General features: G+C 46.8%; 2 protein-coding genes across 2 annotated transcripts in view; both read left to right on the top strand.

The window, feature by feature from the left end:
* The window catches only part of LOC311317158 (proton myo-inositol cotransporter-like), a gene marked incomplete at both ends in the record, with an annotated part of 44,955 nt that extends 44,212 nt beyond the window's left edge, over positions 1-743 (top strand). The window contains one exon of the mRNA XM_084448190.1: positions 517-743. Coding sequence (XP_084304316.1) covers positions 517-743 — 227 coding nt within the window. The remainder of the gene's footprint in view (positions 1-516) is intronic.
* Positions 744-9,756: 9,013 nt separating this feature from the next.
* abcd2 (ATP-binding cassette, sub-family D (ALD), member 2) lies at positions 9,757-23,853 on the top strand (the record flags this gene model as incomplete). The annotated part of the gene is made up of 10 exons (XM_084447695.1): positions 9,757-10,701; positions 10,939-11,119; positions 12,608-12,729; positions 17,035-17,203; positions 18,021-18,115; positions 20,011-20,156; positions 21,680-21,825; positions 23,146-23,230; positions 23,342-23,467; positions 23,640-23,853. 10 exons carry the CDS (start codon positions 9,757-9,759, stop codon positions 23,851-23,853), a joined length of 2,229 nt encoding a protein of 742 aa, XP_084303821.1.

Raw genomic sequence — 23,853 nt, 5'->3', positions numbered from 1 at the left:
CAGACAGCGCCGCCGGCACAGTGGTCCTGACCTCCATGCAGGATGTGACCTTTCGGACGGCCCTCTGACATCACTCCCGTCGGGGGGGGGGGGGGGGGGGGGGTGATGATGTCACTGTGTAGCGCTGTGGCAGGCTCAAGGTGTGGCCCAGGTAGCTGCAGCGTGTAGGATTAGTGGATAGAGCACAGGCAGAGCCGTAGGTTTGTCAAATCAAATCAAACTTTATTTGTATAGCGCATTTCAAACACGGAGGCAACACAATGCACTTTACAGAGAGCAGTGGGAGGGTGGGCATTTGTGCAACGGAATAGAATGCAGTGTAGAATAAACAGCTTGTTTTCTCCTTGTGCATGGATTCCTCTATGGATCTGGATAGATCCGGCCCTCCATCGATTGATCCAACCACCCGCGCCTCCATCCCTCCTCTCATTGATCCGCTCCTTAGCTCATCCATCCAAATGATCCAGGAGTCAGATATGTCACTGTTGTTGTTGTCGTTGTTGTTGTTGTTTTCAGGGGCCTTCTTCCTGTACTCCGGCATGGCTCTGCTGGGCTCCCTGTTCGTCTACGGATGTCTGCCGGAGACCAAGGGCCGGCGTCTGGAGGAGATCGAGTCCCTGTTCGACAGACAGCTGTGTACCTGCGGCGCCACGGATTCGGACGAGCAGCGGCAGGTGGAGTACATCCGGGTGAAGGGAAGCAACTACCACCTCTCCGACAACGACGCCTCTGATGTGGAGTGAGAGAGCAGCCCGATAGGCCCGGTCTAGGGCTGGGTCTGCCTGTATAGGCCCTAACGTCCCCTGTTTTCAATGTGCGGTTCTGGGTCGGTGATTGTGTGTCGTCTTTGGGGTAGGGGGAGCTGGGTTTGATCAGGGACGGGCAACTCTGGTTCTGGAGGCTCGGTTTGTGTGCAGGCTGTACCAGAACACCTGATCCACATAATCATGGTCCTCAGTTGTGACTGTGTTTTGTCGGTGTCCTCGGGTGCCTGCTACACCAATCAGGTCTATAGGACGGTAGCAGCAGTTGCTCATCCCTGACCTGCGACCTCCCAGAATCCTCTTCTCTGGCCCTTTCAGTCATCTGTAAGTTAGACTAGACCCAGCTAGGCTCAGCATTTCTAAACCATAGTGTACCAGAGAGTGTGAATACCGTACACTCAGCAAACTACAGTTCATCAAGAGTATTAGCGTAGTAATTGAGTATTGAGATTTCACTTCATTTGAAGAGTCAACTGTCAACATTTGACCAGTGTTCACTAGGCCTCATCCTAACCATAACTAGCTTGTTGGTTGTCAATAAACTTGTGATTGATAGAGTGTGGTAAGGTACTGTAGACCAGTAGGATAGATGAAACAATTGCCTTTCCCCGCTAATATAAGTTAATGAATACTTCCTATGAGTGGAAGCACAACCTCCCAACCAAACTTTATAGTCAGCTAAAGGTCCACTGAAATGCCACTTGTAAAACATAAGAGTTGTAATTAAGTTATATTAAGTGTTTAAATACCAGAATGCCTTTATATATGACACATTCAACTCAGTAATGTTCTCTCTGGGCCTGCTGTGCTGTTGTTCTATCCTGATGGTGAGCACATGACCATGTTTGGTTGTCAGTGAAGCTTTGTGTTGTTGACTTATTCTATTCTACCCATCATGCATTGACACAAGTGAAATTTAAAAGGGATTTGGTCAGTGGCCAGCTCAATGTGTTCGTTTGCTTTTTTCTTGTGTTCTTTTTCATAGTTTAGACAAGGCACAGTGTATTGTTATGTAGTACCCTACCCTGTACACTGAAATGACCAGTGTGTTTTTGTCATATGCACTTGCTTTTGTTTGTATTTTTATTTTTATACATGCCGATATCTTGTGAAACAATGTTGGAATGTGTTTTTTTTTTCGTTGCGTCTTCCTCCATAGAGCCTTATGTACAAATCGGCATGCATATCACACACATGGACGAGTCAGGTTCTCATGCTCTCAAATCTCCAGGAGTCATGTACTTGCCAATGCTGTTTTATATTGTAAAACTGTAAAACTGTGTGAGGTTACACCTTATTAGTCAAGTCCACGAAGATACTGTATGTGTGTAGCAAACTCTTTTAAAGTGGTCAACAGAGTAAGCGTACTGAGATTTAGTATGTGTAATATCTGTAACAAAACTAAATAGGTAAAAAGTTCTGCTCTGTCTGTGGCCTGTGACATTCAGGTGCTCCTTCCAGACCTGGTGTGATAGTGTCTGTTTTATTCATTATTGTCCACTGCAGACAAGCTAGTTAATTGATCATTGGTAAAGAGTGTATTTAATTACAGTAGATTGCTAAACTGATAATGTCAGTTTGTTAGACGATTTGTAGTATTTCTGGTTTTGATCATAGAAACAGTATGTATAACAGTAGACTCTGAAAAGGGTACAGTGAGGAATGGAAGTCTCAATTTAATCAGCACAGATTAGTTTTATAGAAAGCTGTTTTGCAAATCAACTATAATGAGGTGGCAGGACACATACACACACTGTACAGTATATTAAATATTGTGTCAGATATTTGATGTGATTGTGATTTTAGATTGGACTTTGGTTCAGGAAAGATGTGCAACCTTTCACAACCCATGGTGTTATATATTGCATTGTTTGCATTTTTCTTTCATTCCAAATGGGGACATCCAGTGTGTATTTATGGTCAACGGGTGCAATTTTTCTATGTGAATCAATTAAAATGCTGTGTTTCTACAGTTTGAGGAACTAGTAAAATACGAAGAATAAATATTTATCAGTGCTGTATAGTACGTTCATTTGATTATTGTTGCTGTAAATGTTTTGCTAGAATTTATATTCTGTACAAGTAAGTATATTCATTAAATCTGAACACTTGAATACACTATGTATCTGGGGAAATAATTAAACAAATTACCTTGCAGCCTGGCTTCATTTTAATAGAAGTCCCCTTGGTCATGGCTTGATGAAGCAGAACAAACAGAACCCTTGGTTAAGGCATGCAGACGTTTGTTGTCGGCTTTATTCAGCATACAGCGCTGCACTCCAGCACACACGCGCGATGGCCGACACATGGGAACACACACACGCCTTATAGTCACCGATGAAATGCGCCTCTGCTTTCGACCCATCCGTGCTGTCCTTCCTCCAAGGTCAGCCAGGAGGCGTGTCTAAGGGCAGCGCCTGGGGTCCAATCCAAGCGCTCTGTCCAATCCTGAGCAGGGCCGGACAGGAGAGCCATCTTCTTCTGCGTGTTTTTATATGTGGAGGAAACCCTTGAGAACATGGGGAGAACATGCAAACTCCACACAGAAAGAACCGGGAGATAGTCCACCTGAGAATTCTGGGTAGAACAAGCCCCCCAGTGCTGAAAGTGTCCCAAGTGAGAATCGAACTCAGGACCTTCTTGCTATAAGGCAAGAGTGCAAAGCACCAGGGTAGATTAAGTAGCTGCCGGCTGGGGATATATAAAATGACTTTGATCTTGCTCGAGTCCAAAAACAAGTTTTTATTAGCAAACAACCCCCCCCACCCCCACACAACACTAGCTTACGAATGGTAGAACGACAGCAACAACGCTACCCTACTAATGTTTGTAAACGATTAAAAATGGTGAACGTTTTCACTACTGAACACAGAACCACTGCATGAGGTTGAATTCTACCGGTAGGGAATGTCCCTTTAGTAAATGAAGCTCAGCTGTAAGGCCCCAACTAAAACAAGTATTAGCAGCACTGAATTACTGATTCAGTAATGTTAAGCCATTCTGTTAAAATTCTTCAAATGTATTGTAGACTCCCATTCATTTTCCTTAACATTACCAAAAAAATTAACTTTGTAAACAAAAGATGCTGGTCATAGCAGGAATAGGGAAACATGAGTCTCAGAAACAAGACGGTAGATCTATTACTTTGTTTAAGTTCCTTAGCGAAGAAGGAATTTCTGAAAAATCACATGAGCACAAGCCAAGACCACGACCAGTGCCATGGCTGTTTCAGCCCCCGGAGAGGCAGGGACTGTGGTGATCGTGGGGGCGGTCGTGGTGTCATTGCTGGTGGTTGTGGAGCCAGTTCTGGAGCTTAGCATAGCGGTGGTGGGTATGAGGCTGATGGTACGCAGCTTGCTTGACTTTGCTGGTGTTGGCCAGGAGGTGGTGGGGGGTCCGGGTTGCTGTGTGGCCTGGTGATGGGGAACAGTTGGTTTAATGTTTCACAATTATCCCAAAAATAAAAGAACACTTATATTCTCTCCTCCCACTCTCTCTCTCTCTCTTTCTCCATATTTTCCACCTCCTCCAGTCTTTCCGCAGGATCTACCTCCCTTCCATGCCTGTCGTCTCCTTGACTCTTCTGCCTCCCTAATTCTGCAAGAGAAAAACCAACAGCTTAGACACAAAATCCTTTTAACCTGTCACAGTACAGTATGTCTGGAAAACAGTGTTTAAATGTAATTACATGCTCATGAGGTACTGTAACTCTAAACTGCATCAATGTCCCCTTCAATAAACAATTACCAGCGACCGATTGTACGCCGCATATAAAGTTGGAAATTATGTAGAAATGATCGACCACAGCCTGACTGACCGCTGGGCTGAATGTACCTGTCGTGTTGGCGATGAGCAGGTCATCTAAGGTGGGGGTGGCCGGTCTCTTTATGCACACTCTGCTCTCTGTGTTAGAGACGTACTTGTTTACAGGATTGATTGACAGCTGCCCAGCCCTGTTCTCCCTCAGTCTCTTCCAGGGCGTGTACTCCTCTTCTTGTTGCTGCCTGAGGCTGTCTGATGGTACTTCCTGTCCCTGCTGTCTCACAGCCTCATATCTGAGACCTGCACGCCCCCTGTTGGCTGGGGTCGGTATTACACTCCCTGCAGCCAGAACGAAGGGTTTTGATTTGTTGTGAACAGTGTAACTTTGAGATTCTGAATCAGGCAGGTTGTGAATGTTGCACTCTGCCTCAGGACTACACTGAGTTGATGCATCCGCCTTTGGCCAGTCAGAGGTCTGAGTCCCCGTGTCTCGAGTTCGGTCGGACGCCATCTTGTGTCTGTGCTCCCCTGGGGGCTGTAGTTCAGAGGGTGGATGAGAAGGCACAGACCGATCATGGCTGCCATCCACTCTCTGCCTGTAGTTTCGACCTGGCCAGGCGGACGGTCTCTCGGAGTAGCCTGAGTTCCCAACAGCTCTCGGGTCACAACTACAGCTCCCAGAGTACTTCACTTCACACGGGCTGGGCTGAGACTGGCCTCGTGGTGGGGTCCACTCCGAGGCCTGGCTCGGGACCAGAGTCTCCTCGCTGAGGGGCTGGGCTGTGTGTGAGGAGGAGGAGGAGGAGGAGCCTTCCTCGTCAGACTCGTGACTAAAGTGACCTCCTCTGGGAGAGTAGCTTGGAGAAGATTCCCCTGAACAATGGCCGTCTCTCTGACAAGCTGGGGTGGAAACCTCCACGTTAGACTCGGCCAGTACCACCAAATAGTCAACATAGAATGAGATATTAATGATAATAGGACACTTACAGGAACTGACGTTGGTGCAGCTAAAAGGTTGCTGTAAAACACAGAAAGTAAGGCTCAGCTCTGTTTCCATTCACTGCATTACACAAGGATGATATACATTCCGCCACAAGGTGGCAGTAGAGTACTGCTCATTGAGTTGACAGCACTACACTGCAGTTACTTGAGTGAGGGAGTGTGGATCAGGGCCTCCGCTGGGTGTTTCATTCACATCCCTAACATCAGAGGAAGAGAACCAAGCCACTGAAATGACAGGTCACTGCAAAATAACTTATCTGTGATGCTGTTTGATGTATCACTACATTAGGGAGGAGGCTTACTGTGGTCTTGCCGAAGTGTGAGGTGATTCCTGCTTCAGATATATCTTTGAAGTCCCTTTTCCAATATGAGCTGCTGAAATGTTAGAGAGAAACGTTGAGGAGAAATCGGTATAATTTAAGCTCTGTTAACTGGGTGGAGGAGGACAGACTACTTTGACTTCCAAACTTGCTGAAACCCCTGAAAAGTTCCTCTTCATGCTGTTCCTCGGTCTCTGATTGGTTGCGAGAGAAGCCCGGCGTCTGATCTTTGCCTTCTGATTGGTCGAGGTAGAAGCCCACCAAGTCCATGGCATTCTCTCTGGTCTCTGTGCTACTGAATAGATGAAGAAACACCCTTTGTTCATTACCTCACAAACCCCAGTGCCAATTCAGACAGATAATCTATACAGCAAACAAGATAAAGCAACAAGAGAATTTAGCGTTTGTTGCGCGTCTGGGTCCAACATTTCAATGGGTCAAATGCTTTGGGATCATTCTTCAGACTCTGAAAATACACGTGTACAAAACACATATCGATTAGAGCGCAGTCTCTCACTCTGGCTCTGCGCTTCCAAACAGGATTCTGGGTACAGAGGGTGTCTGCAGCTGGTGTTGCTGCTGGGATCTGATTGGTCCAGCAGCCCAGGGGCTGCCCTCTCTCATCCCTCTAGGTAGCGAGTACGGTCGGAACTACACAGCAGAATGAATGAAGTACATCAGGTAACTAACTTTACATGAAGTACTTCTAAATCAAGTACACCAAGTGATAACTAACATTAGCATGACCTTTGGTGAATCTAGAGTCTAGATTCTAGACTCACAGAAACATGACTTTTCTTAGCACTCACTACAACATGCAGTAGATAGAAGTATTGTCCTTAGTCCTTCTCTGATAAGACTTGGAAGAGTTACACAGGTATACGTTTTACACAGGCAGTGTGCTGTGAGCCATTAACGCTTCACCAACCAGGAACACATTCACCTGTGGAGGAGACTGTCCTCAGTACCTGGGTGTTTTCTGAGGCTAAGGTGTCCCAGGATTGGGGGGAGAAGTGGGGCTGGTTCTGGCTTCTCTGCTGGAGAGGGAACAGTCTGGAGGAGGAGGAGGAGGAGGAGGAGAAGGGGCTCCGGGTGTCGGCTCTGTGATGCTGCTGGTAGTCTGATGCACTGTTGTCTGAATGGTTGGACTCCATCACCGGAGATAGCTGTGGAGAGATCTCATAAATCAAGATGTAATTACTCCTTCTTTATCAATTTCCCATATCAATGGGTTTAGAAGCACTTGACAAACCTGTCGGCACTTGAACCCCTCAGGAATGCAGTGCTTTCTCTTTCTCATGCCCTGGAGACTGCAGTAGCATAGAATAAGAACCACTGTTAGATTACTGATAGTCACTGACTGCTTTGTTGCAATGTAAGACTGGTCTACTCTGCTACTGTACACTGAAACAAGCATGTAGGACTCCTTATGTTGGACACCTGTGGTGAGGCTGGCTCTCCACGAGGTTGAGCCGAGACGGAGAGCAGGGGCTCATGGGTAGCTCCAAAAGCTTGTCTTTGATGGACTTGGACTCCCTTTTGGTATCGCTGAGCTGCCTTATTTTAGGTTGTTCTGAAATACACATAAAGTTAGAACAGTGTGGTTTGGGGTGTTTTACGTATAGGGTCAACAGGGTTTTTCCTGGCAATGAAAGGGTCTTTTTTGTTGGGTGATGCGCACACAATTTTTGGGGGAAACCTCAGTTTTATGCCAAGTAGCCTACCAGCATATAAAGGCCTATATTCTTTGCTGTCGTTCTGACTGAGCTCACTTTTCACAATCATGGGAAATCTCCTGACATGACACAAAATGGATATGAAGACAAAATGTTTAAGATACTGATAACCTGTCTTTTAATTATCTTGATCACTAGTGGTCCTAAGGACACTATGGACAATGCAAGAAAGAGGGATGGGTTTCATTTGAAATAAGCCACTGTATCAAATTAATTTGGAGAGGATTTGAATTGTTATTTTTATTCTCAATTTTTAGCATTTTGGCACTGGTGATTTTCCTTTGGCTCTGGCAAAAATCCCTTTGGGGGGCGCCAAAAAATCCTCTATGCAGGAAAAACCCTGGGTCAAGTGCTGATGTGGGATCTACCCATGGATCTACCCTATTCTTATACTGAGCTCACCTGTCTTTTCGTCCTTGGCAGCAATCTGATTGACTATGAACAATGTCACCAGGTCCACACTCCCACAGCTGCTGGTGTTAGAGGAGGGTGATAGAGGGATTCCCAGGCGTTTCATTTTCCTCTGCATCTTCTTCTTTTCAAAAAACTCCTGGTGAAACCCGTCACAGAAATCTCACAATGTAGCCTAGCGTTACCTACAGCTCTGTAAAAGAAACTGCATAGCCTACTGGCCATTTAAGGTGTAACTTACCCTCTGTTTTTTCATGTCATTTCTCATCATAAACCGGTTCCTATATTAATGGAAAGTAGAAGCAACCTTTTAAAATAATAATACATTGACTAGGCCTACTGCTGCTGAACACACAACAGACAGACTGTGGCTTCCTACATGTGGTATGATCGATACTCCACTGTAGCTAGCTGGCTAATAGTCAAACGGGCTGCATACCTTGAACCTCCAACCCAATTCATTATTCTGTCTTCAGTAAAGTTGTCAGGGATGGTAAAATATCTTTCTACCCCATAAATATGAATCAAATAGCCTGCCTACATTAGTTGATATCAATAATTAAGCATTCATAAAACATTGCAGCTAACGTAGCTGGCTCGTGCTACCTTCGGTTTATGTCCCAGAGTTCTGAGGCACGCGCTAGTGGACAAGACAGCGTGATTCACGAGCCAAAATATCCTGCAAGAGATCTTATTATTGCAGTTATTCACTAACTGCAATAACGCTATTCAGTTATTCAGACAGTATTACTGTAAGTGTCAAAGTTTATTAACTAAGGAGGTAGGCTTTTGTGATTAATTCCGAGTTGCTAACAGTCATGAAATGATGGAAGGGATCCTCTAGGAGGGCCGTTAACGTATATCTCAACGAGCTAGCTGTCTAACGTTACTACTGTACTGTAAGTCATTATGGTTGTACTGTATGTACACTTGGAAAAGTAAAACAGTCAATTAGAGACTTCAGAATCCTCTTGCACTGCCAAACGCCCACTTGCTTAGCTGTAATCCTTATCGGCGTGCAACATGGGAGCGTTTTGAATTACATAAACATGGAACATCATTTTATAGCTCAGAGTGTGATTGTAGGATTGTCAAGCGCTCTCTTCTGACCGAGTCCCACACCTGCTTTGTATGCAGCCGTTGAAGGTGCGTCCATTCTCATGACACCTACTGTATATTTCGTGCATTAATTAGTTTTTGACTAATTGATGGCGGTCGTAAGAATAGACTTGCCCGCTATTCTTATGGCGTCCTATCTACCGCCTCACAATCACGCACACACTCACATCAGCAGTGCAAACATGGACATGGGCTGGCCTCTTCGTGTATATTTATTTAAAACAGACAGGTTAAAAGAGATACTGATAAAAGGCCAATGCTAAAAACGCTTAACTAATGATGCAATAAAAACTTTTACTAAAAGTCACGAGTCTGGATGCGAAAGCAAAACATCCGAGATTATAGCACATGTGAGAGATGTGAAATGAACTCTGTATGAAATTTGAATACGTGGATTGCGTAACCAATCGCCTCTATCCGGGGGAGTGGCCCAATGAAAAACACTGCAAACCCGACTGACGGAAATAGGCTTCATGTAAAATAGCGGTCCGGCTGCTTCCCCGTACATCGCACCATCTAAAGGAGTTTCCTTTATTTAAAAAAAATATCTATTCCTTTTGATTGCTGCCGTTTTTAGATGCTTGTTCGAGATGGACGCGGCTGGGATTAGCACAAGAAAAGACTAGCTAGTCGATCGGAAAGATGTGCAGTATTCTTGATGCTGCGTCCAAAGTGAAATGGGACCGGAGGACTGCGGCGAAGCGAGCCGTCTTTCTAGCGGCCGCTGCTTACGCTGTGAAAACCCTGTATCCTATGATTTGCAGACAAATCATCAAAAGAAAAGATTGCAAGAATAGCCGTTGTTCGAAAGTGGGTGAAAATGGATCTACGTTATCAGCTAAATCGCAGGTAGATGTAGGAACCGGCCTTAAAGTGTCCCCTGGAGTAAATGCTGAATTTTTCAAGCAAATACTTACCCTCATAAAAATCCTCTTTCCGAAGCTTGTTTCTAAAGAGCTCGCTTTGCTATCCCTGCATTCGGTAGCTTTGATATCCAGGACGTTTCTGTCCATCTATGTCGCTGGCCTGGATGGTAAGATTGTGAAAACAATCGTTGAAAAGGAACCCAGGAGGTTCACCATCCAGCTGATGAAATGGCTCCTCATAGCCATCCCGGCTACATTCGTGAACAGCGCGATCCGCTTCCTCGAGTGCAAGCTCGCTCTTGCGTTCCGCACTCGGCTGGTGGACCATGCCTACCGGACCTATTTCACGGACCAGACCTATTATAAGGTCAGCAACATGGACGGCAGACTGGCGAACCCGGACCAGTCTCTCACCGAGGACGTCATGATGTTTTCGCAGTCTGTGGCGCATCTCTACTCGAACCTCACCAAGCCCATATTGGACGTCATGCTAACCTCCTACACGCTCATCCAGACGGCCCGGTCTAGGGGGGCTAACGCCAGCGGGCCTACACTGCTGGCCGGCTTGGTGGTGTTCGCCACCGCCAAGGTTCTGCGGGCCTGTTCGCCGAAATTTGGAAAATTGGTTGCAGAGGAGGCCCACAGGAAGGGCTATCTTCGCTATGTGCATTCTAGGATCATTGCCAATGCTGAAGAGATAGCCTTCTACAGGGGCCACAAGGTATAGCTCAAAGAGGAGTATAAATGTAGACTATTAGCTATGTTGGGTATAAACAAGATGATCAAACTGTTATGTTAAGAGAGATGATAAGCGATTCCATCTATCATAAATATAATTTGCTATCACCTTTATATAATTGACTATAATAGTTTATAATGCATGTATAAATGCATGTATCTATCATTATATAATGACTGTGTTACAGTTTGAGAGTGACCATCATGTAATATTGCCCAGGTGGAGATGCATCAGCTTCAGAAGTGCTACCGGGCCCTGGCAGACCAGATGAACCTGATCCTGTCCAAGCGTCTCTGGTACATCATGATCGAGCAGTTCCTCATGAAGTACGTCTGGAGCGGCTGTGGACTGGTCATGGTGGCGGTGCCCATTATCACAGCTACAGGCTTCGCCGACAACGGTAGGCCTGGTGCAACAGAAGAGGAATAACAATCCTCTCTCGTTGTACTATTGTACTACACGTTTCTATTTTGAAGTACTATTCAGCATGACACTGTGATCGTTATTCATTTTGGTTCAGGGGCCCTTTTGAGTTACAATGTAGCTTATTGCCATTGGTGGACACTGGTTTGATTCATTTTATTGAAATGGAATTGCAGTCTTTGTAGTGATCTATTGTAATGACAAAGCCACACAGTAGCTGATCAGCATGTGTTCTACAAGTGCTTCCACAGCTCATTGGTGGCTCAGCGGGGTGGCAGTTGAGACCGAGAACCTCTAAGTTGATCAGTTATCTTCCTGCCAAGTTCACTTGATGCCCATAGTGTTGGAACTATGTAATTAAAATAGGCCTAACCGTCATTAAATGTCAGTAGGTTTAGCAAAACCGAACACAATACATGTTCCAGCTAGTGGTGGGAAGTTCGGATCTTATTTACTAATTCGAATCTTGTTCAGTCAAATAAAATAAAAAAAATTCAAGTCACTTGATTCATTTGAGTTAGTGTGGCACTGTAGCCGTCCTGATAAAGATGATGAGCATGGGAAGTGGCTGTTTGGCGATTGAATCATATTTTCCAGCCCTCAAAAGGGGGTGGGTCTACTTTACTGTATAACACACAAATTAAACGTTTTACTTACATATGGTATGATATCAATAATGTGTGTGTGTGTTATAGCGTGTGTGTTAGCCTATATTAAGACACTCCCTGCTCACGTTTTGGACCACACTATTCATCAAGTGAGGTGGTTGTGATTACTTCCACTGCCCGTTACCGTAGGGAAGTGCCATATATTAATTATTCATCGTTAACTCAAAATAGAATTCCCTAATGTTCTGCTGCAGCTGTCACTTAATACAGAATTCAGTGCGAGAAGAAAAAAAAGTCTTTCTTCAGAACTCAACTTGGCACATCCTCAGTATTTGTCGTCGTAGGATATGATGCGTCAGTGAAGGATGAGTCCGTCCCGATGGTCTTCTCTTCTCCTCGCTCGTACCCTCCACATGTAAATGACAAAAAATGTAAATGCTAATGTCATAAGGCAAGGCAAGGCAAATTTATTTGTATAGCACATTTCAGCAACAAGGCAATTCAAAGTGCTTTACATGAGACATTAAAAGCATCAAGACAAAGTGCGAGAAACACATAAAAGGTCATATAAAACGAAATGCAAAAAAGGACATTTAAAACAAAATGCAGGAAAGATAAAATACAGGAATAAAAGTTACAAAATGCAGGAAAAATAAAATACAGGAATAAAAGCCGTAGCTTGTGTTGCGCATTGAGCTGCCAACTGGATGCTACTGATGCCCTTCCTGCAGTGTCTCTCTCTCTCTCTCTCTCTCTGTCTCACACACACACACACACAATAACTCACACACACACACACACACACACACACTGTGCTCGGTCCAGGATGTCATCTGCTGTTGTCTTCCCCCCCGCAGAGACAGCCGACGGGCAGACCCAGGTGCTGGTGAGCGAGCGGACGGAGGCGTTCACCACGGCGAGGAACCTCCTGGCCTCCGGCGCCGACGCCATCGAGAGGATCATGTCCTCCTACAAGGAGGTGACGCCCCTCTCCCTTTATCCCCTCCCCCTTTTTTCCTCCCTCTCTTCTCTCGCGCCCAACGAGCGTGAAACGGACCGGCCTCTCGCGTGAGTCCGCTTTTAGAACCGACAGGGACTATTTTCTAGAGCGGATGGACACGTTGTCCCTGCACGCTTACTTCGTCAGGTTGTAAGGTGGCACCGTGATAAGTGGGCTAGCGAAGCGTGGCCTTGCACTTGTGCGCCGACGCATCGACCTCGGTCCCCCCGTTTTAATCCCCAAATGGCGAGCCACCCATCCATGCGTTCATTCTCCTGACTTCATTTGAGGCTCATAAGTGCATTCGGCCAGAAGGGTGTTTAATTTAGCTTCATCCCAGACAGTGCTGCTCATCTACATGTATGTCTGTTCGGGGATGTGTCAGTCATACCCACAGTATGGGAAGGGGTTTTGACAGCCGATCCACACAGCAAAAGCAGCTGAAAACCACCCGGTGTGCGTGTGCGTGTGTGCGTGTGTGCGTGTGTGTGGTGGATATGACATTTTACTAAGAGGAATTGAGACATTTGGTTTCCCTTTTGTTTGACTAATCCTCTGCCGAGTCAGCCCACATTTTAGCGCAAGCTAGCATGTCACATTTAACCCCATCTCATACCTCGATTCAGCCGCATGCCTAAAAGAGGACGGATATAGTGGGGTGATGAATAAGCACAGTGTATCCCAGCATGCCCCTGCTTGCAGGCCCAGAGATGTGGGCGGTTGAGGCGTCCTTGGTAGAGAGAGAGAGAGAGAGAGAGAGAACACATTCCTGAGGTGGTATGTATGCTCACACCTCAGCTCACGCTGTGTGCCTGCTGTCAGTGTTGTGTCTGAACTCTGAACTAACGTGAAAATATAAACTTATTTTTTTGTCTACGGTCTAAATATAGTAGTCACATCTCCACAGGTTAAGATAGCTCACCGACACGCTGCCGCTGGCTCTGTCCGTGTCTCCGTCACTGTCTGTCTCTGCGTCTGCCCGTCTGTCGGCTCGGCAGACGGGCAAATCCCTTATTTTCACTCACAACCCGCTCCACCGCAGAAGGTTGTTTACACATTACAGCAAAGAATGTATAGCCAACGGCTGCAACAACTTTCTACAGCTACTCCTGTATCCACTTGGGATTCAGTGTAAATGTAATTTAGTTGGTATAACACATCGATCATTGAGCCGGTACAGCCAGTCGGTTAAGGTTGCTTCCTGGTGTGTTCAGGCTTATTAGAAGGCCCGCGGGTCGTCGGTTCCCAGGTGCCGTCTGCGTGTCCCACATATCCAAGGCTGTGGGCTCGGGCCGGCGCTGCTGTTGACTGAACGGGCCTCGCTGAAGAAGCCATGTTGTGCAGTAGAGTGTGTGCTCCGTCTGACACTGTGTTCCCTCTGACACTGTGTTCCCTCTGATACTGTGTTCCCTCTGACACTGTGTTCCCTCTGACACTGTGTTCCCTGTGTTCCCTCTGACACTGTTCCCTCTGACACTGTGTTCCCTCTGACACTGTGTTCCCTCTGATACTGTGTTCCCTCTGACACTGTGTTCCCTCTGATACTGTGTTCCCTCTGACACTGTGTTCCCTCTGATACTGTGTTCCCTCTGATACTGTGTTCCCTCTGATACTGTGTTCCCTCTGATACTGTGTTCCCTCTGACACTGTGTTCCCTCTGACACTGTGTTCCCTCTGACACTGTGTTCCCTCTGACACTGTGTTCCCTCTGACACTGTGTTCCCTCTGATACTGTGTTCCCAAAGCAGTGCTAAACACCGTTAAACACCTGCCGCAGTTCAGTCAGGTTAAGATACGAGACAAAAGTTTGTTGCAAAAAGTCAGCAAGTCTTTTTTTTTTGCTCCTTCTTTTCTTTTTTTTCTTCACGTAATACAAACTTAAAATGTACTGTAGGCTGCTGCATTATGCCAACAATAGTCTTGCTTCTGTTGTTCATGTGTACGTGTATGGAAGTGTTCTTCAAAGACTTGTATACACACACACACACACACACACTGGCAACCAATGTTCCGCTTGTTACAAATACATATAACAATTATGAACGCTAACAATATGCTTTAATAATATTTAGTAATATTTACAACAATAATAATAATAATAATACTTATTATAATTATTATTATTGATAATTATTATTAATAATAAGAATTATTATTATTATTAATGTAGAAAGAATATCTTGGGGGCCGATATAGGCCTAATGTAATGATGAACACATAATTCTGCTTTGAGCTCAAGAGCAAGATATTCAAATAATATAAATTCATCAGGGTAATGTCATTGCACACAAACTAGCTGCAATCACTCCGTTTCTCTTTTGTTTTGTCTCACTGACTGATAAAAATGATAGTTTTGGAGGACAAGCCTCAGTCAGTGTCGCTACACCAGTAGAGCTGTGTATTGTGATGTATATATTTCCTGTTTTGAATTTGGACTTGTTACTGTGTAGTTTAGGATGGTTGTAGGTTTATATGCTTGTATGTTTGTGTGTATGTTTGTGTGTATGTATGTGTATTGTAATGTTGTATATTTTATGTGGACCCCAGGAAGACTAGCGACCACTGTTGTGGAAGCTAATGGGGTTCAGAATAAGAATAAAGAGCTTTTTTTTTAGCCAGATCTCAAGCAGAACATTTGAATACAGCGCTATCTGACTGATCACGCAATGCAAATTCTTCTCAGTTATCAGATTGTTAACCAAAACAGATGTTGGACAACAGTCTGACATAAAAAACAGTGCTTATTTCATCTGTAGAGATTCTGTGACATGACAGGAGCCTGGTCGTGGCTGAGTCCTGAATGATGGAGTCTGGTTATTGCTGAGCAGTAGTTCATCAGTGTGAGTGACCTTCAGTGTGGCAGTTTTAATTAATTCCTTGGTGAGTGTGGTGGAGGGGGGGGGGGGGGCGTTGGGTCCCTGGTTGAGACAGAGACATCCTCCTCTGAGCGCTTTGGGTTGGGTGGTGTCTTCTGAAGGCCGTGGGGAGGGGTGTCGTTGGGTCCCTGGTTGGGACAGAGACGTCCTCAATGTCTTGTGAAGCAGTTGTGGTGGGGTGGGGGGAGGGGGAGGGGCTTTCTGCCTGCGTGCGTTGTCCCTCGCGTCTCTCTTGTTTGGGGTTTGGCCTCTGTTTGTTTGTATGTTTATTTGTTTATTTGGTAGGGACAGTGCACATTAACAAATGTACCAGAATTAGCCAAGAAGGCTTTCATCTGTAGTCCCAGCTTAAAAAAGGAGAAACAGGCATCGGTCAAATTACATTGCATTACATACAAATGGTTAGCACATCAGCATAAAAACAATATACAGTTAATAACAGGCATCATCATATAAATAATAGTCTATCGGCCTCTGCGGGCCTTGGGTGTCGTGGAGTGGAGGGTCAGGTGAGGAGGTGGGGGGGGGGGGGGGTTCTCTCCTTCACACCCATCTTGAGGAGGACTTTCCAAGACGTGGTCCATGATGTAGGTTGGTTCTCTGGCTGGGTGAACCCCTTCTGGTCTGGCTTTGGTTTAATGAGCACCATGAAACATGATCAAAGTACTGTAACACCACGTTAATTCACCCACATAGTTTTCCTAAATGTAATTCTAAACAGATACGGTATCGCTAACGTGATATTCATTAGACCTTAATAAGCTAGCCAACACAACAATAAAATATAGGGACTCGCTTTGCTCGTGCCTGCCCGGCAACGCAGATGTACGCGCCTAACCACTACGAGTGCAGTTTGTCCAAACATGACTCGTCCAAAAGTGTCCTGAGTTTGACGTTGAGGGTAGTTCGACGGCGACCTGAGGGGGGGGGGACTTTGTCCTGGAAGAGCGAGCTCAGCAAAGTGAATCGGTCATGAAAACCTTTTGTTGCCACAGTCCGGCGCTCACCTTGTCCATTCTGGCTCGTCCCCCCCCCCCCCCCCCCCCACACACACACACAGACAGCTGATCTTGCCCTCTTTATCTCCCTGGCCGTGATCAGCTGACGGGTCACAGGTGCGCCTTCCCTCAGCTGGGTGGGAAAGGGAATCTACCTCCCATCTGCTTCAGCGCGAGGCGCTGTCCAAGGTCCTGACCGGCCTGTGCTGGCTGATTCAGCCTCAGGCCGCCACAACGCGTGCGCTTTCTTCTTCTGGGTCAGGTCTTTGTAAACGGCCATTGTTGAGCAGGAGATCTGACCTGTGCCACACTGCGGACGATAGGAAACAGCGACCTGGTAGTTCACGCTGACCCCCATCGGTATTTGCTCCCCATGAATGACCTTCGACCCCTGCACTTATCTGTTGTAGGTCACAGAGCTGGCAGGCTACACGGCACGCGTCCACAACATGCTCTTGGTGTTTGGCGAGGTGCAGAGGGGCGTGTACAAGCGCTCGGCGCTCTCTGCCGTGGCGGGGGCAGAGAAGAAGAACGCGGCGAGGCCGGAGATGCACATTGAAGGACCTCTGGAGATCAAAGGTAGGCCTGTCCCCGCTTGTGCCTGCGTTATCATCATCTGGTTCTTGCACACACACACACACACACACAGACTCTGAAGTGATACGATTATCTGTCATTATCACTTTTGTCACAGAGCACCGACACAACTATACAGAATGTTAATGGTGGAGTCAACTAGTCTAAACAATTAGTCAACACCGTATCAGCTGGTTTCTAGCATCTCCTGGACAGAGGCTGGTCAAACCCTGACCTGCAGAGCAGCTGTGTCCTCCTATGGATCATATACTGTACCGTCTGGCTATATGCAACATGTCAGCCAGTCCCAGTACAGAATGCCTTGTACTGTATGTATACTTGAGTCCTAGTACTGGAATGTAATAATAATCATGTGTAGGATCTCTAGTCCCCAGCCTAGCGTACTCAGCAGCAGATTATATCCACACCTCTGTCTCTGGACGGCCCTGCTGGTTGTCATCGTAACCACATCCTTCAATTCAATGCAAATTCAAATTTGTATCGTCCCGCAAGGGAAGAGTTTAAAAACACACACATAATAAATGAATTACCACAGACCACAGCCTTTACCATACAAAAAACATCAGGTGATAACGCCAGAGGAGTCAGTCATAAGTCAACAGACGACAAAGTATAAGTAAAATCGTTAGTGAAAATGTATAAGTATAATCGTTGTATAAGTATAATCGTTAGTGAAAAAAGACACTATCGCGCAACAGCATCAGGCGCTGCCTTATTTGATTTGCAAATTCAGCATCCGTGACTAGATCACGTTAGATACCGACTCTCTCTGTCTCTTTTCCTCCGTTGTCTTCGGCAGGGCGAGTGATCGACGTGGACAGCGGCATCGTGTGCGAGGACGTCCCCATCATCACGCCCAACGGTGACGTGGTGGCGTCCAGCCTGAACTTCAAGGTGAGCGAGTCAGGTTCCGGCCACGGTGTGGGGTCACGTCGGCTAGCTAGGCGGCGTTCGGTTCAGTTCGTAGCCGGCGTGCCGACCCTACCCCGGCGCCTTTACCGTTCGTCCCCCCCCCCCCCCCCCCCGGAGTCCTGTTTTGTCGACAGAGAGGGTTGGTGGCGAGGACTGCGTGAGCGAAGACAATCAAGAGCGCTTAGTTCTATAAACATAAGATAGTAGATGCACAATATTCTTTCTCTATGCAAGGAATGAGAGGCCAGTTCTAACTGGCCAAAACAACGCACAGACTGTTAAATTCCTTCAACTAAGGTCTAATATGTTAAGAGGTAAGATCTAATAATACAGGAATTTCGATTACATTCCATAACAGTCACAGTGAAATGTTGCTGCCGGCTCCAAGATTATGCTTAATACAGATCAACTCCAATACTCAATTTCCAAATTACAAATTTCCAAAGTTACAAATTACAAAATGTACAAATTAGACAATTAGTACCATTTCTATACAGTATAAGATTAAGCTAACACGGGATAGATAAAGGTCTAGATGGATTATGTACATGCTCTATATGGATATGAATAAATAACATAACCATGTTGGCTGGCGTCGCGGAAAAAAGCACCACGTTCTCTGAGGCTCAATATGCATTTCTCTCTTATTTAATTGACGTTTTCGGCCCTCAGTTCTTCTTCAAAGTCTGGAGGGTAGGCATGCGCCAAATTCCTGGGGTCTGTTGGATTCAGCTCACCCGGGTCACTGGGGTCTGTTTGATTCAGCTCACCCGGGTCACTGGGGTATGTTTGATTCAGCTCACCCGGGGCATTGGGGTCTGTTTGATTCAGCTCACCCGGGGCATTGGGGTCTGTTTGATTCAGCTCACCCGGGTCAATGGGGTCTGTTTGATTCAGCTCACCCGGGGCACTGGGGTCTGTTTGATTCAGCTCACCCGGTGCACTGCGACCAGCGGGTCGGGCCCACAGGTGCGAACCCGACCCCGTAGGTATTTTATCTATGCGTTGGGCCCAGGTGTGCTGGACAGATGTCTGTTCACCCTGATCGCCTCGTCCACTAGCTCTTCTGCTACCGTCATCATCATCATCTTCACCCTGATCACCACGTCCAATAGCTCTGCTACTACAGTCATCATCATCATCATCATCATCTTAACCTTTATTTAGTTTCTCAGGAATACAATTGAGGAGCAGGCCCTCATTTTCAATGTAGCCGAGATTACAAAACAAGCAGCAACAATAAAAACAATGTTATACAATAAGATGTCATCACAAACAACAATCAAATTTAAAATTAAACACAGTAAACCACTACAGATGAAGAAATAGAACAACTTGTGACATAATCAGGAGTCAGTCAGTCATTAAAAACAGCTACAAACAGAGGAATGTGTAAAACCAGGGCTTTAAACCGCCCATACGAGGGCAGAGACATAATTTTCAGCGCTTTTTGAAGCACATTCTATGAAGTTGTAAGAAAGCAGTCTCCCTGGGTCTGACCTCGCCTCTCTGCCCGTCCAGTAGCCCTGCTGCTACAGTCCCGCTGGGTCTGACCTCTGACCTCTGGGGCGGCTGTAGCTCAGTCGGTAGAGCGGGTCGTTCAGTGATCGAAGGGTCAGTGGTTCGAATCCCAGCTCCGACTGTCCACATGTCGAAGTGTCCTTGAGCAAGACACCTAACCCCAAATTGCTCCCAATGAGCAGGTTAGCACCTTGCATGGCAGCTACCGCCATTGGTGTGTGAGTGTGTGTGTGAATGGGTGAATGAGAGGCCATTGTAAAGCGCTTTGAGTGCCGCTAAGGTGGAAAAGCGCTATATAAGTGCAGTCCATTTACCATTTATTGACCTCTGACCTGTGCCGTCCGTCCCCTGCGCAGGTGGAGGAGAAGATGCACCTGCTGATCACGGGTCCTAACGGCTGTGGGAAGAGCTCTCTGTTCAGGATCCTGAGCGGCCTGTGGCCCGTCTACGGGGGCCGGCTCTACAAACCCCCCCCCCAGCACATGTTCTACATCCCACAGAGGTGGGTGACGCACACACACACACACACTCACACACACACACACACACACACACACTCACACACACAAACACGGCCTACACACACACACACACACACACACACACACACTCACACACACACACACACAAACACGGCCTACACACACACACACACACACTCACACACACAAACACACACAGCCTACACACACGCACACACACACACACGGCATACGCACACACACACACAGCCTACACACACACACACACACACGGCATACACACACACACACACAGCCTACACACACACACACACACACACACATACGCACGCACGCACACACACACACACACACACACACAGCCTACACTCACTCACACACACTCTCACACACACACACACAGCCTACACACACACACACACACACACACAGCTTACACACACACACACACACACACACACACACACACACACGGTCTACACACACACACACACACACACAGACACAGCCTACACACACACACACACACACACACACACACACACACACACACACAGACACACACCCACACTTGTGTGCTGACCAAGTACATGTACATATAGAACCCCCTCTCTGTAGGTGTAGGATCTTGGTTGTCCCAGCGGTAATCTAAGCCTGGTAACCTGAACTGTGAGAGGCTGAGGGAAGAGAAACCAGAGCTGACAGTAGTGAAATATTTACCTGAGTCTTCTGTGACAGACTCAGACCCACTCAGGAGGGCTGAATATCTTCTACATGATGAGCTCTGGGCCTCCAGCATAGCTGCCCGGCTGCTAGAGAACAGATAAAAGATCTATAACGCGACTTCCTCTTTTCATACACCAACTGTCATGGTTGTCTCTTGTTCTCTTGACTGCTACACGTTAGGGACTAGTACTGCGTTCCAGCTGCTTGGGAAGTGGGAATTTGGAGTTGGGATTGGCGTCACACCCGAGTTGATTGCGTCCCGGAAACAAATAACGCCATTGTTAGCAATACCAATGTTGATGATAACGCACTATGCACTACACCATAGCAACATTGTCCACTGATAGAAGCTGGACAGTACTGTGTGTACGACTGATTTAATGAGACACAAATAAGACAGGAGCGCTGATAAACAGTCTTACTACAGCCTTCACTCATCTTCATTTGAGTTTGGAGTTGTTGAAGGGTCAGGTCGGGGTATTTTCCCACAAGTTAACACGGCGGAAATCCCATTTCAGGGAGTGTTCCAGGTTACATTTTTTGCCGGGGAACTAGGAAAATCCCAGTTCCAAATGTAATTTTTGTCGGGGAACGAGGAAAGTCCCAGTTTGAGAGGCAAATGGAACACAGTGCAGGTAAAGACAATGGATGTGCTTTTAAATGGGGCTGGATCAAGATTGTTGGGAATGAGAATGCAGTAAGATAACGTTTCAATACAATAGAAAATGAAATTTCCGACACTTTGACGTCTATTAAACTCCCCATCTTCCCCCCCCCCCCCACCACAAACCAATCAACCAACCAACCAACCAACCAGGCCATACATGTCGATCGGCACGCTGAGGGACCAGGTGATCTACCCAGACTCCCTGGAGGACATGCACAAGAGAGGCCTGAGGGACACGAGCCTGGAGACCATCCTGGACATAGTCAACCTCAACCACATCGTCACCCGCGAGGGGGGTAGGTACCCGGGGTCAGGGGTCAGGGGCACGGGGCAGCTGGGAGGTAGATACCTGCCCCAGAAAACCTGCTCAGTCATTCTACAGAACAAGCACTGGATCATAACAAGGAGAGAAGAAAATGTTCTCTTACACGACATGGGCCTGATTACTTTAGATCCACATCATAGGCCTCTCAAAAAGCTCCTCTGTCCCTGTTGAAATACACGCCAGTCTTTTTATAATGACCAGAGAGGTTATTTCATTGGCTTTATTTAGCAGATCTGGTTTGCGTCTAATTGCCAGCCACCCTCCTGTTGTAGCCTGACAAGCGGGCCCATTGTCAGCGCGGGCTCCCCCTGCGCCGTGAGTCCAGAGGCCGTGAACAGGCGCTCTGTCCACACCGGAGGGTCAGGGTTTCCCAGCAGCCCCCGGGGTAATTCAACGAACATAATCCCCGTTAATCCAGATCTCTTGATGTGGGGCCCTGTCCCGAGGAGATTACCGGTCCCTCGTTCTCAAACGGAGGAGGAGAGTGAGGTAGAGGGAGTCTCTTGTCTCTCCTTCGTCACGGCCAGTGGTCATGATCTGGATTAAGAGGCTTTAATGGCGGGTTGGTCTTTAATTAAAGGGATATTCTGGAATTTCCGTTCCGGTTTGTGGAACTTATATTTCTGTCTGTGAGTCGGCAGGCGGAGTAACACTAAGTTAGATCCGGCTAAGCCAGCCTGGAGCCAGCGCTCGTCAAAGTCGCTTGTCAAAGTGCGAGCGACAGAAATATAGGTCCCCAAACCAGAATGAATTACAAGATAGTTTGAATTCCAAACGGATGGTAAATAGACATAAAAGAATCCCAGAGAGACTTTACTCATATTTAATTTGTTTTTGGGTGCACTTTGGGGTGTTTGGGGGTGTTTTTTTAGACAGGCTAACGTGACTTCATTGTGTTGCACTAGCATTAGCCACCAGTGGAAATTGGAACGACCCAAAGCTATCTACAGCATGGAATTAACTGAAAATGATCTACATCAATCAAAAACATCATAGGTATAATGAGGCCCTAGTTCAAAAAATCCAGAATATCCCTTTAAATATCAAGTCAGTGTAAACTAGAGACGGAATAATGCAGTGGTTGTTTGAAGGCTTGCTTCTGTTTCTGGACGGTTGTGCTCCGAGAACTTGACCAGGTTTGACGACGCGTGTCGGCCTCCACTCTCCAGACCCGGCTCCGACCTTCCAACTGTCCCTAGAAACCGGATGACCGGTTTGTCGTTGCTTGTTGGGTGCTGTCAAACAATCCTAGCACAAACACGTATGTGTGTGTGTGTGTGTGTGTGTGTAGGCTGGGATGCAGAGATGGACTGGAAGGATGTGTTGTCTGGGGGAGAGAAGCAGAGGATGGGAATGGCTCGCATGTTCTACCACCGGTAAGAGAACGTTCCGTTCTTCAAAAAATCTCAGACTGCACCTTTAATAGTCCGGCAGTGCGTCTCTTCCAGTGGAACGGAAGCTCACGCCTCTTCTCTGCTGTCGGTCAGGCCCAAGTACGCCCTGCTGGACGAGTGCACCAGCGCCGTGAGCATCGACGTGGAGGGGAAGATATTCCAGGCTGCAAAGGATGCTGGGATATCCCTGCTATCGATCACGCACAGGCCCTCTCTCTGGTAAGATCCTACACAACACACAAGCAAAACCAAAGAACTCATCCACCGACACATCACAACCGCCACACCATGTAATACACAACCACAAAACAGAATGCAATCATAAACGATACCAAACCACATCACACTCCAGATGGAACCTTACAAGTACCCCCCCTCCCCCTCCCCACAGGAAGTACCATACCCACCTGCTCCAGTTTGACGGCGAGGGCGGCTGGAGGTTCGAGCAGCTGGACACGGCCACGCGCCTCTCCCTCACGGAGGAGAAGCAGCGGCTCGAGTCCCAGCTCGCCGGCATTCCCAAGATGCAACACAGGCTGAACGAACTCTGCAAGATCCTGGGAGAGGATTCAGTCCTCAAAACTGCTGAGGAGACAGTGGAGTGA

The sequence above is a fragment of the Borostomias antarcticus genome, assembly GCF_949987555.1.
Source record: "Borostomias antarcticus genome assembly, chromosome: 13".
NCBI classification, from domain to species: Eukaryota; Metazoa; Chordata; class Actinopteri; order Stomiiformes; family Stomiidae; genus Borostomias; species Borostomias antarcticus.
The sequence above is the reverse complement of the archived record's forward strand: the minus strand, read 5'-3'. Positions and strand labels throughout refer to the sequence as shown.